Source organism: Leucopleurus acutus (assembly GCF_964270905.1).
Source record: "Leucopleurus acutus genome assembly, chromosome: 21".
NCBI classification, from domain to species: domain Eukaryota; kingdom Metazoa; phylum Chordata; class Mammalia; order Artiodactyla; family Delphinidae; genus Leucopleurus; species Leucopleurus acutus.
Window position 1 is genome coordinate 33,000,023 of NC_139163.1, and position 13,175 is coordinate 33,013,197.

Below are 13,175 nucleotides of genomic sequence, written 5' to 3' on the forward strand. Positions count from 1 at the left end.
CCTACATTATGGAAAGTTCATATAATGTGAGAATTATCTATTCTTTTAAGATGGAAAAGATTAGCCAGTGACTCCATCTACAACTGGAGTCAGCAGTGGCCTCCTCCTTTTTGCCTTTTCAGGTGAGAAGAATTGTTTTTGGAGAACTTCCTTAATTTCTTCCTATTGCTCTGGTCAGGGTTTCCACTTTTTTTCTACTTTTTGTGTCACATTTATTTGTCATGTATATTTTTGCAAAAAATAATTCATTTTACAGAGGTTTTCAAATCCTTAGCATACAGCTATATGGTTTTATATTTTAAAATTCTCTCCCAAATCTGTTATGATGACTTTCTTCTTTCTAACTTAATTCCCCTCCCTTCCTTTTCTAAGAATTTGATGTTATTTTGTTAGTAAACACTTTCCTCTCCCCTTCTCCTTCACTAGTTTTGTTTTAAAATTTATTTTGCTTTTATATCCTTCTTGCTGTTTCCTGAGAATTTTTATTGTTCTGAACTTTTTATAAAATACTAATCTGAATGTTTGGTTCTTTTATTTTCCCTTTGCTCAATTAAAGCATGTAAATATATGAATTTTTATCTGAGCATAAGTTTGCTATGTATACACACACGGACACACAATTTGTTTTTTTCTCTTTTCCAAGAAATCTATGATTATAATTTTTAAACTCCTTGATTCAACTGTTACTTAAAAAGAGCATTTTAAAATGTCCAAGGGGATACTTCCTTTTTTCAACATATATTTTTAGTTTAATTTATTTGGGATTAGAGATTGTGTAGAATATCTGTTCTTATTTTATAAATTTAGTTGTGATTTTCATCATGGTCTTCTGAATTTATGACTAACTTTTATAAACGTTTCATGATACTTGACAAGAAGGCATAAAAATTTGATATATATTTATTAATTATACTGCTATAAATCAAATCCATTATATTCCTAAGTACTTCTGTCTTCTTCATTTGTCACAGACTTAGACACATTAATTTCTGAGTTCTAACAGCTTTTGCCTTATGTTTTTAGTTGTTATGTTATTTGGATCACAAGGGGCCCAGAGTCCCATGTCTTTACTACTGATGAGGTCTTTTTTTGATATAAGGTGGTATTCTTTGCTGCGTTCTGACTTGCCTCTTAATAAGTTGAGTGTGTTTCCAGATTAAGTCCATCACCAGGCACTAACAGCAACAGAATTACTGAGAAGTAGGGGAACAGACAGCATCGATATTACGAGTCCTCTAAGGTAGCCCTTTCATCTTCCAGGTTAGAAACTGAAACCTAGGGGCTAGTGGTCCTATTTGTACTTATTTTTTAAATTGAAATATAATTGATTTACAATGTTGTATTAGTTTCGGGTGTGCAGTAAAATTATTCAGCCATATATATATATTTTTTCAGATTCTTTTCCATTATAGGTTATTACAAGATATTGAGTATAGTTCCCTGTGCTATACAGTAAGTCCTCGTTGTTTATCTGTTTTACATATAGCAGTGTGTATCTGTTAATCCCATACCCCTAATTTATCCCTCTTCCTCCGTTACCCCTTTGGTAACCATAAGTTTGTTTTTTATGTCTGTGAGTCTGTTCCTGATTTGTAAATGAGATCATTTGTATCATTTTTTAGATTCCACATATAAGTGATATACGGCATTTGTCTTTCTCTGTCTGACTTACTTCACTGAGTATGATCATTTCTAGATCTATCCATGTTGCTGCAAATGGCATGATTTCATTCTTTTTTTATAAGCCTTTCACATTTAGCGGTGCTTGTTTACAGACACACTGGTTGGAGTTTTCAGGCTGTGTGTAAATGGAGAGCCCATCACTGTCTTGGTCACTGCGGTACCCTTGGTGCCCAGAGTGGGAATAAACAAGCTTTTCAGGAATGACAGGAATCTATGAACCTAGGAAAATCTGCAAGCCGCTTTTGCTTTGTTGAAGTTGTTGGTGGGTATATTTGTATACAGGAGATATTTTAGAATTCCTCCAGGTACCGGGCAGCCCTGGGTTACAAGGCCTGGGTTCCAGCCCTGGCCCACCCCAGGGGTCCTTGGGTAACTCCCTGAAACTCGCGGGGCCTGTGTCCTCTTCCTTCATCTTTAAGCTTCCTTGTGGCTCCAACAGCCCAGGTACTAGACAAGGAATTCCCTCTCCCGCTGAGTTCTAGAGCACATGACAGTGGTTAATATCATCCGGAATTCACTCGAAGGCAATTGAGTCACTTCGACCACCTTATATTAGAAAAAAGAACTGAAACAACTGTGTCTTACGATTCCATGGAAACGATTTCTGCCTACTTCTGTCCCCCTGTCAAATCCTGGGCCCCTGGGCCTACAAACACGGTTCGTGGACGCACAACCTCAATGCAAAACCCACTGTGGAAACGAGAGAACCAGGGCATGTGGAAGGAGGGCAAGCTCCCGCCGGGCACGCGTGGAGCAGCCAGGTCTGCGGGACAGGAGGCGATCCGAACCGCTGCCGGCGGTAAGGGCCGGGATTTGCCCCCGGGACACCCCGCCGTGACTCTTCCACCGACCGCGTGCCGAGCGCTGCCCGAGCTCCCCTCGGCCCCGGGTGACCGGGCAGGACGCGCGGGCGCCGGCCTACCTTGCAGTGCGTGGTGCTGACGGGCAGCCCGACGTTGGAGGCGGTGACCACGGTGAACGCTGAGGCCAGCTCGATGGTGAAGCCGCTGCGGAGGAGACAGGGGATGCGTCACGGGCGCCGCCGGTGGCTCGCCGGCCCTGGGTGCCCAGGCCTCACCAGGACGCTCCTTGGGTGGACTGCGTCCCACGTCATCAGCAGAACCAGGGACTGCGGCATGGCGGCAACATGGCACCAACGCTTGGCATGAGGCTGCTTGCGGCCCTAAGGAGCCTCGTTTTCCCGGTATGTTTTCAAAAACCACACCCTGTAGGAGCTGGGTCAGAAATTCCTGCTGAGCCGAAGATGGTGAATTGTCATGTCTAAAGTGGCGCAGGGAAAACTACGCTCTCATTTTTAAAATGTGTACGTATCATAAAGGAGTGAATTTTTTCTCAGATCACTAATTTTTCTTCAAATCAATCTTGTAAGAGAATCATTCATTAAAATGACTTTCAAGGGGGAAAAGATCTCTTACAATAGGTAGTTTCAAGTTTTATCTGTATTTGGAAAGTTCTCCTGTGAATTTGTTATTTAACCAATAGCTCTAAAGCAGTGGTCCCCAACCTTTTTGGCACCAGGGTCCGGTTTGGTGGAAGACAATTTTTCCGGAGGGGGATGGTTCAGGCGGTAATGCGAGCCAGGGGGAGCCATGGGGAGCCACGGGGAGCGGCAGATGAAGCTTCGCTGCCTGGCTCACCCTCGCCCGCCACTCACCTCTTGCTGCGTGGCCTGGTCCCTAACAGGCCACGGACCGCCGCCGGTCTGCGGACCAGGGGTTGGGAACCCCTGCTCTAGAGGATACACACTAGAAGGACCATAGGAAACAACGTGGGAGTCTCCAAACCCCACCCCAGGGCATGGGCACCCCTCCTGCCAGCTTAGTTCAGGAAGCAAAGGAAGGATGTAGAGTAGACCTTGAAGGGCAGCAGGGGACAGCTGCCTGCAGCCAGCAGGTGGAGCTGGTGAGCAGAGGATTTTCGGGAAAGGCAGGCCCAAGAGCCCTTCTCTCCCTCCCCGCCTGCTCTCTGGACCTCAGGCGGGGTAAGGGCAGTGGGAGTGTGGGAGGGGAACAGGGTGCGGGTGTGGCTGCAGGTGGATTCGCTTTTTCTCTTCCCTTCCTGCTTCTCCCTCTATTCCCGTTCCTCCCACTCCCACCCTCATCTTGTGCCACCGCTGAGCAGTGCATGAGGGTGCCGGGTGAGGATGGCGCACGGGGACCCCGCTGCAGACCCGGCTGTGCAGAGAGCCGCGCTGGGACGTCCAGACACACCCACTCCGCGCCGCCCCGGCGGCTTACCTGGACGGCGTGATGGGGGTGAGGTCCTTCCCCATGGTCTGGATCACTCTTCTCCCCCAAACCCAGAGGCCTGTACAAATTCCAACCCCTCCGTAAAACAGCAGCCAGACGGGAGTCACTGCTTCTTGTAGGACCGCACCTTGTTCATAAATCAGCCACAGAGCTACCAGGGGACCAATGGCATTACTGGGAGGAAAAAAGAGGTTAATTGTATAAACATCGTACATGCATACAGATGACGCTGTACATGACATGCAGGGACTTCTCTTCTTGAGAACAGCCCATCTGTCGCATTTGGGGCTTGCCTATGTAATCTACAGGTGATAAAAATGATTTAGTAACTTGCTTGGTTGTGGTTTAAAAAAACAGAAAGTTTACCATCTTGACTATTTTTAAGTGTACAGTTCAGTAGTGTGAAGGATATTCACACTGTTGTGACACAGGCCTCCAGAACTTTTCATCGTGGAAATCTGAAACTCTGTACTCATTAAATAAGAATTCCCTTTGCCCCTGCCCCACCCCCGGTAACAACCGTTTAACTTCATCTCTGAGTTGGAGTAGCTCTGCGAGTTTTCTCCTTAAGTGCAAGTGTATGGTATTTGTCTTTTTGTGGCTAGTTTATTTCACTTAGCATAATGCCTTCAAGATTCATCCATGTTGTAGCATATAACAGAATTTCCGTCCTTTTTTTTTTTTTTTTTTTTTTGGGGGGGTACGCAGGCCTCTCACTGTTGTGGCCTCTCCCGTTGCGGAGCACAGGCTCCGGACGCGCAGGCTCAGCGGCCATGGCTCACGGGCCCAGGCGCTCCGCGGCATGTGGGATCTTCCCGGACCGGGGCACGAACCCGTGTGCCCTGCATCAGCAGGCGGACTCTCAACCACTGCGCCACCAGGGAAGCTCCCCCATCCTTTTTAAGGTGGAATATTCCACTGTGTGTGTGTGTGTGTGTATGTATACATACGCACACACATACACACACACACACACACACACACACACACACACCATATCTTGTTTAGCCATTCATCTGTTGATGGACACTGGGGTTGCCTCCACGTCTTGGCTATTGTGAATAGTGCTGCTGTGAACACGGGTGTGAAAATGTCTCTTTGAGACCTTGCTTTCCATTCTTTTGGGTATATGCCCAGTAGTGGGATTGCTGGGTCATATGGTAATTCTATTTTTAAATTTTTGAGGAATCTTCAGACTTTTCCACAGTGGTTACACCATTTTATATTCCCACCAACAGTGCACAAGAGTTCCAATTTCTCACATCCTTGCCAACACTTATTTTGTTTTTAGAGTAGCCATCTTAATGGTTGTGTGATTTGTTAATTTTTTTTTTTCTGGCTGTGTTGGGTCTTTGTTGCTGTGCACGGGCTTTCCCTAGTTGCGGTGAGCAGGGGCTACTCTTTGCTGCAGTGTGTGGGCTTCTCATTGCGGTGGCTTTCCTTGTTGCGGAGCATGGGCTCTAGGCGCATGAGCTTCAGTAGTTGCAGCACATGGGCTTCAGTAGTTGCAGCACACAGGCTCAGAAGTTGTGGCACGCGGGCCCTAGAGCACGCAGGCTTCAGTAGTTGTGGCATGTGGGCTCTAGGGCGCACAGGCTTCAGTAGTCGTGGCACGTAGGCTCAGTAGTTGTGGCTCACGGGCTCTAGAACACAGGCTCAGTAGTTGTGGTGCAAGGGCTTAGTTGCTCTGCGGCATATGGGATCTTCCTGGACCAGGGATCGAACCCATGTCCCCTGCATTGGCAGGCGGATTCTTAACCACTGCACCACTGGGGAAGTCCCTAATTTTTTTAAAGTACTGAAAAATCACAAGAAGTGGATACAAATTCTTTTTTTTTCTTCCTTTCTTTCTCTATTTCTTTCCATTTTCACTGCCAGCACAGCTACTAACATTAGCTACCAATTTGGGGCAGCTGTGCCAGCCTCCCCACTATGGGATCACAAACATTATTGCTAATCATTAGTTCTCAGGCCCACCCCTTAAACTGGCTATTGTCACTCCCATTTTACTGATGAGAAAACTGATGCCAAAGTCATGTCCCTAGCAGGAAGCAGAACTGGGATGTGAGCTGAGGACTCACTCAGGTGCTCACCCCTCCCCCCAGACCCCCTCTCATCACTCAGGCCCTTGGCAGGCAGGCACTGACTTTTTTGGGGGGATGCCACAGCTTTTCTTCTTTTTTAAATTAAGACTTTATTTCTTTAGAGCAGTTGAAGATTCATAGCAAAACTGAGGGGAAGGTACAGAGGTTTCCCATATACCCTCTGGTCCACACATGCATAGCCTCCCCTCATCAACATCCCCACCAGAGTGGAACATTTGTTACAACTGATGAACCCATACTGACACATCAGAATCATCTGAAGCCCATAGTTTACAGTAGCATTCACTCTTGGTGTTGTACATTCTATGGGTTTAGACAAATGTATAATAAATGACATGTATCCATCATTAGGGTATCATACAGAGAATTTTCACTGCCCTAAAAATCCTCTGTGCTCTACCTATTCATCCCTCCTTCCCACCCCAACCCCGGATCTTCTGTCTCCATAGTTTTGCCTTTTCCAGAAAGTCATATAGTTGGAACCATACAGTATGCAGCTTTTCATATTGGCTTCTTTCATTCAGTAATATGCATTTAAGGTTCCTGCATGTAATTTCATGGCTTGATAACTCATTTTAGTGCTGAATAGCATTGTGTAAATGTACCAGTTTTTATCAATCCACCTATTGAAGGACATCTTGGTTGCTATGTTTTGGCAATTTTGCGTAAAGCTGCTATAAACATCCATGTACAGGTTTTTGTGTGGATATAAGCTTATCAGGATAAATACCAAGGAGCACGACTACTGGATGGTACAATAAGAGTATGCTTAGTTTTGTAAGAAACTGTCCCACTGTCTTCCAAAGCAGCTGTACCATTTTGTATTCTCACCAGAAATGAATGAGAGTTCCTGTTTCTTCACATCCTTGCCAGCACTTGGTGTTGTCAGATCAGTTGACTGTCATATTTATGTGGGTCTATTTCTGGGCTCTCTATTCTGTTTCATTGATTTATCTGTCTGTTCTTTCACCAATACCATACTGTCTTGTTACTGCAGCTTTACTAGCAAGCTTGAAGTCGGGTAGTATCAGTTCTTCAAGTTTGTTCTTCTTCAATTTTGCGTTGGCTATTCTGGTTTTTTTGCCTCTCCATATAAACTTTAGAATCAGTTTATCAGTATCCACAAAATAACTTTCTGAGGTTTTGATTGGGATTGCATTGAATCTATAGATCAAGATGTGAAGAACAGACATCTTGGCAATATTGATTCTTCTTATCCTTGAACATGGAAAATCTCTCCATTTATTCCATTCTTTGATTTCATCCATCAGTTTTACAGTTTTCCGCATATAGATCCTGTACACATTTTGTTAGATGCATCCCTAAGTATTTCAAGGTGCCAGTGTACATGGTACTATTGTGTTTTTGAATTTCAAACTCCACCTGTTCTCTGCTAATATGTAGGAAGTGATTGATTTTTGTATATTAACCTGTATCCTGTGTCCTTGTTATAATTGCTTATTAGTTCCAGGAGTTTTTTTTTTTTTTTTGGTCAGTTCTTTCAGATTTTCTACATAGATGGTCATGTCATCTTCAAACAAAGACAGTTTTATTTCTTCTTTCCTAATCTGTGTACGTTTATCTCCCTTTCTTGTCCTAGTGCATTAGCTAGAACTTTCAGTACAGTTTTGAAAAGCAGTGCTGAAAGGGGACATCTATGCCTTGTTCCTGATCTTAGTGGAAAAGCTTTGAGTTTCTCACCATTAAGTATGATATTAGCTGTAGTTTTTTTGTATTTTTTATCAAGTTGAGGAGTTCCCCTCTATTCCTAGTTTACTAAGAGTTTTTATCACGAATAGGTATTGGATTTTGTTAAATGCTTTCTTCTGCATCTATTGATATGATCATGTGACTTTTTCTTTTTCGCCTACTGACATGATGGATTACATTAACTAATTTTCGAATGTTGAACCAGTCTTGCATACCTCAGAGAAAGCTCATTGGTCATGCTGGATAATTCTCTTTATACATTGTTGGATTCAATTTGCTAATAGTTTGTTGAGTTTTTTCTTCAGCGAAGTTCATAAGAAATACAGGTCTATAGTTTTCTTACAATGTCTTTCACTGGTTTTGGTACTAGGGTAATGCTGGCCTTACAGAATGAGTTAGGAAGTATTCCTTTTGCTTCTATCCTCTGAAAGAAATTTGTAGACAAGTATAATTTCTTCCTTAGATATGTGGCAGAATTCATCAGTGAACCTATCTGGGCCTGGTGCTTTCTGTTTTGAAAGGTTATTAATTATTGATTCAATGTCCTTAATAGATATAGGCCTATCAGATAGTCTATTTCTTCTTGTGTGAGTTTGGGCAGTTCTGTCTTTCAAGGAATTGGTCCATTTCACCTAGGTTATCAAATTGGTTATTCATAGTATTCCTTTTATAGTATTTTGTAGTATTATCCTTTTAATGTCCATAGGATCTATTGTGATGTCCCTCTTCCCTTTCTGATATTAGTAATTTGTGTTCTCTCTCTTTCTCTGAGTTAGCCTGGCTAGAAGCTTATCAACTTCATTAATATTTTCAAAGAATCAGCTTTTTGTTTCATTGATTTTCTCTATTAGTTTCCTGACTTCAATTTCATTTATTTCTGCTCTAATTCTTATTATTTCTTTACTTCTGCTTACCTTGGATTTAATTTGCTCTTCTTTTCCTATTTTTCTAGGCTGGAAACTTAGATTGATTTTATTATTATTTATATTATTATTTATTATTTACTGATTTTATATCTTCCTTCTTTCCTAATACATGAATTCAATGCAATTTGAACCAGTCTTGCATACCTCAGAGAAAGCTCACTTGGTCATGCTGGATAATTCTCATTATACATTGTTGGATTCAATTTGCTAATAGCTTGTTGATCCACCTGCCAACGCAGGGGACACAGGTTCGATCCCTGGTCCAGGAAGATCCCACATGCGACAGAGCAACTAAGCCCACGCACCACAACTCCTGAGCCTGCACTCTAGAGCCCACGAGCCACAACTACTGAAGCCCGCGTGCTGCAACTACTGAAGCCCACATGCCTAGAGCCCATGCTCTGCAACAAGAGAAGCCACCGTAATGAGAAGCCTGTTTACCGCAACGGGAGTAGCCCCCGCTCGCCACAACTAGAGAAAGTCCGTGTGCAGCAATTCAATTCAATTTTCTTCTAAGCAGTTTTTGCTGCTTCCCACAAATTTTGATGTGCTTTCATTTTCATTTAGTTCAAATATTTGAAAATTCCTCTTGATATTCCTTCTTTGATCCAAGTGTTATTTAGAAGTGTGTTGTTTTTTGTTTTTGTTTTTGCGGTACGCGGGCCTCTCCCGTAGCGGAGCACAGGCCCCGGACACGCAGGCTCAGTGGCCATGGCTCACGGGCCCAGCCGCTCTGCGGCATGTGGGATCTTCCCGGACTGGGGCACGAACCCGTGTCCCCTGCATCGGCAGGTGGACTCTCAACCACTGCACCACCAGGGAAGCCCTGTTACAGTGTTTTGATCTCCAGTGTTCTTTTTGGTTCTTTCTTAGGATTTCCTTCTCTCTGCTTACCTTGCTCACCTAATGGATGCCTACTTTATCCATCAGAGACCTCAGCCTATGAATCGTAGCTGTTTTCAATTCCTCACCTGATAATTCCAACATCCCAGCCATGTCTGGTTCTGAATTTTGCTCTGTCTCTTCCAATTGTGTTTTTTGCCTTTTGGTATGCCTTGTAAATTTTTCTTGATAACCAGACATGATCTCCTGGGTAGAAGGAACTGCTGTAAATAGGCCTTTAGTGATGTGGTGGGAGGTCTGGGGATGGAGAAGCCTTCTGTAGTCCTTTGATGAGGTCTCGGTCTCTCAGTGAGCCTGTCCCTCTGGACTGTGAACTTCACAAGTGTTTCTCAGTTTCTGCTTCCCCCTTAAGTGGGACAGGATGGCTCGAGGTGGGTGCTTCCCTTCGCCCAAGCGGAAGATGAGGGAAGTGTGGAGTGTATTTCCCCTCCCCAGGTCAGTTAGGCTGTGGTAATCCCCCTGCAGGCGGGGCTCTGGTGACCTGGTTTCCCCTGGGAGCGGGCCTGGTTAAGCACACAGTTGCTCTCTTCTGTCAAATGCTTTCCCTCTTCCCTATCTCTTCCCTGATATTCACTGTGAGGACCTGGTACAGCTCTTGGACATAAATCTCACAATATCATGGGGTCCCCCTACCATGGGTCCCCTGGAGCCTCTAACTCTCTGCGTGTCCCCCCTGAACCTCCAGGGTCCATCATTCCAGTCCAGGTTTCCCTGGTTCCATGGCAGCTTCCACTCCTGAGTCACTCTTCCAGGACTGTCTGTCCCTCCAGTCTTGGGGGCAGTGGTTTGTCCTGTGTCCTCCTCTCCTTTCTGGATCCAAGAAGAGTTGTTGATTTTACAGTCCATTCGGTTTTCTCCTGTTGTTAGGGTAGAGTGACAACTTCCAGGCTCCCTATGGGCTTTCAACAGCCTCTGTAGCTCTCAGCCCACCCTCCACTCTGCAGACTGAGTCACGAAGAGCCAGCTCCCAAGCCCGCTTCTCTCCAGCTGTGTGACTCTGGGCAAGAAAGTCACATTTCTGAGCTTCAGATTCCCCGTCTTTGAAGGATACCACTTAGGACTGCAAAGGACTGCTCTGAGGAGGGTTAGGGTAAGTTACAAGTGGTTCAGCTCTGAGCCCTGGTACAGACTTGATAACTTCTTCCTGAACGAACAGAAGCCCCCTCTTCACATCACACCATTATTTCTAAAACCTTGCTTTCATCAGACCATATCCCTGCTCAAAAGCCTCAAAAGCAGCCCCCAAACTGCAAACAGTTGCTCTAAACTCTGCTCACCTATAGCAGCTACCACCTAGACTCTTCCTCTGGCCTTTAAATGCTGTTCTGAGGTGTTCTGTTACTTTTCTACGTGTATGTCTTTCTTGTCTCCTTAACTGGAATTTAAACTCCTAAAGGACAGGGACCCAATTCATAACACTTTGACAGTACCAGGCTTTCAATAAAGAATTTGTGGATAAAGAGGAGGAAGTGGGCTGGTGGGGGAGGGCAGAAAAAAAATTATTAAGAGGAGACAGAACATGGTGCCCCCAATTAAATAACATGGCGACCCCTAGACGACACTGAGCAGAACATAAGATGTCCAGGCCTCTTCTCTGGCACAAAGACTTCTTTTAAAAAGAACAGAAATGCTGGTGCACGTGGGTAGACAGTGTAAAACAGAGTCATATAACTGAGCAAAAACACAAAAGCAACAACGGCATGTTTTCCTGATTTGGACAGAAACATTAGCCTGTGTGATAACTATAATAATAGTAAGAGTGAACATGTAGGGATATTGATTATGGGAGAGCTCTGTCTTGAGCTTGTTATATAAAGCATCTCACTTAATCTTCACAGAAATCCCATGTGGTTGGTACTAGCTTTACTCCCACTTCACAGATTGGGACACTGAGGCTTTGGGAAATTCAGTGACTGGTCCGGAGCTGCCCAGTGAGAGGGGGGTAGAGACTACACATCCGGGGCTTCCACGACCCGCCGACCTGAGCGTCTCCACGCTCTTGCTTGTGGCTCTTCCCGGAACCCCACCCCCACCCCCAAGGCATGTCCTGCCTCGGGCCCTCGCATCTGCTGTCCCCTCTTCCGGAATGTTCTCCTACAGACGAGCACACGGCTGCGCCCTCAGCCCCTGCAGGTGTCACTCGGCGAGCCCTCCTGACCCGAGTAGCCGTCCAACACGGCAGCTCTCCAGGGGTCCCACACCCCTTTGTACTCTTCTCTTCCCTTTAACGCGTGTCACCGTCTGGCACACTACAGGAGCTACTTATTCACAGGTGACCCTTGAACAACTCGGCGGAAATCCGGGTACTGCTCTCTCTGACTCAAAACCAAAAGGAACTGATTAATAACTCAGGCAGGGCAGGAAGCTGGAACGGCGTGGGCAGAGTCAGGGCTCAAACCCCACGTCTTCTGATAATGCGTGTTGTGATCTCCGATCCAACACAAACCTTCCCCCACACCTAGTTCATTTAAAGATCCGTGCAGTGAAGATGCGGGTGCTACACTCGTGGGGGAAAAGCCCATGTCGGTGGACCCGGGCAGTGCAGACCCGCGAGGTTCCAGGGTGGCCGTGTGTCTGCCGTGCGCCTCCCCCCCGCCCCGCCCGCGCGCCCTGGGCACTGACCTCACGTCGTTGCCGCCGTGCGCGAAGGAGCCGAAGCAGGCGGTGAGGACCTGCAGGAAGTGGAAGAGCAGGTGGACCTCGGCCGAGTCCTTCTCCTCCTTCTCGTCGTCCGCCGCGTCATCGCGTGGCGGCTCGGGCTCGGCCAGCGGGGTGGCCAGGCGCACCTCCACGCCGCCCTCCTCGGCCTCGATCTCGGCCTCGGCCACGGCGTTGCAGTAGCTGGAGTAGCTGTCGTAGCGCAGCCGCCGGCGGGAGTAGGCCACGGCGTCGGCCACCAGCTTCTCGCTGTCCTCGGGCGCGGGCGCGTCGCCGCGGCGCGTGGCCAGGCCGGGCAGCCCGCAGATGGCCGCCGTGTAGCACGTGTAGCTGTTGTTGCGCCGCAGCAGCCGCGGGGCCCCGTCCGGCGCCGGCCGCTCGTCGCGGATGCGGTGCAGCAGGTCCTTGTAGAGACCCGAGTCCTTGTGCACCGTGTGATACACGTGGCCGTCGCCGCGCGCTGGGCCGTCGAAGCCGAAGGTCCCGTTAGACACGGGCGACTTGGCGCCGTGTGTCATGGACAGCGCCCGGCCTGCAGGGGGACAAGGGGACAGACTGAGAGCCGAGGTCATCTGGGGAAGGCGGGGTGGCGGGTGCTTTTGCTTTTTCCCACGTGCTCCATTTTCTAACTTGACTATGAAGGCCCTGCAGTATGGTTCAAATAAAAAGGGAAACTTGGAAACATACAACAAAGGGTAAGTAAAACTAACATGGTAGTTAAAAAATGATGTTACGGTCTCTTAAAATGCGTTTTCCAGAAATCACGGTAGCATTCTCTCCTTTTCTAGGAACCAGTGAAAGGAGGATTCCCTGTAAGGAGCTCATTTTACAAAAAACTTCATATAAGAGGGACCCAACCCAGACCCCTGTGAGATACAGGCTGTAGGTGCTCCTTAAAAATATGACACAAATGGACTCAT

General features: G+C 46.4%; 1 protein-coding gene across 2 annotated transcripts in view; it reads right to left on the reverse strand.

Moving 5' to 3' along the window:
- Positions 1-13,175, reverse strand: part of SLC20A2 (solute carrier family 20 member 2) — a 105,370-nt gene that overhangs the window by 10,046 nt on the left and 82,149 nt on the right. For both annotated transcript variants that reach the window (XM_082863892.1, XM_082863893.1), the window contains exons 8-10: positions 12,220-12,787; positions 3,942-4,127; positions 2,606-2,690 (exon numbers count right to left, since the gene is read on the reverse strand). In XM_082863892.1, the coding sequence (XP_082720018.1) occupies positions 2,606-2,690; positions 3,942-4,127; positions 12,220-12,787 (839 nt within the window). The remainder of the gene's footprint in view (positions 1-2,605; positions 2,691-3,941; positions 4,128-12,219; positions 12,788-13,175) is intronic.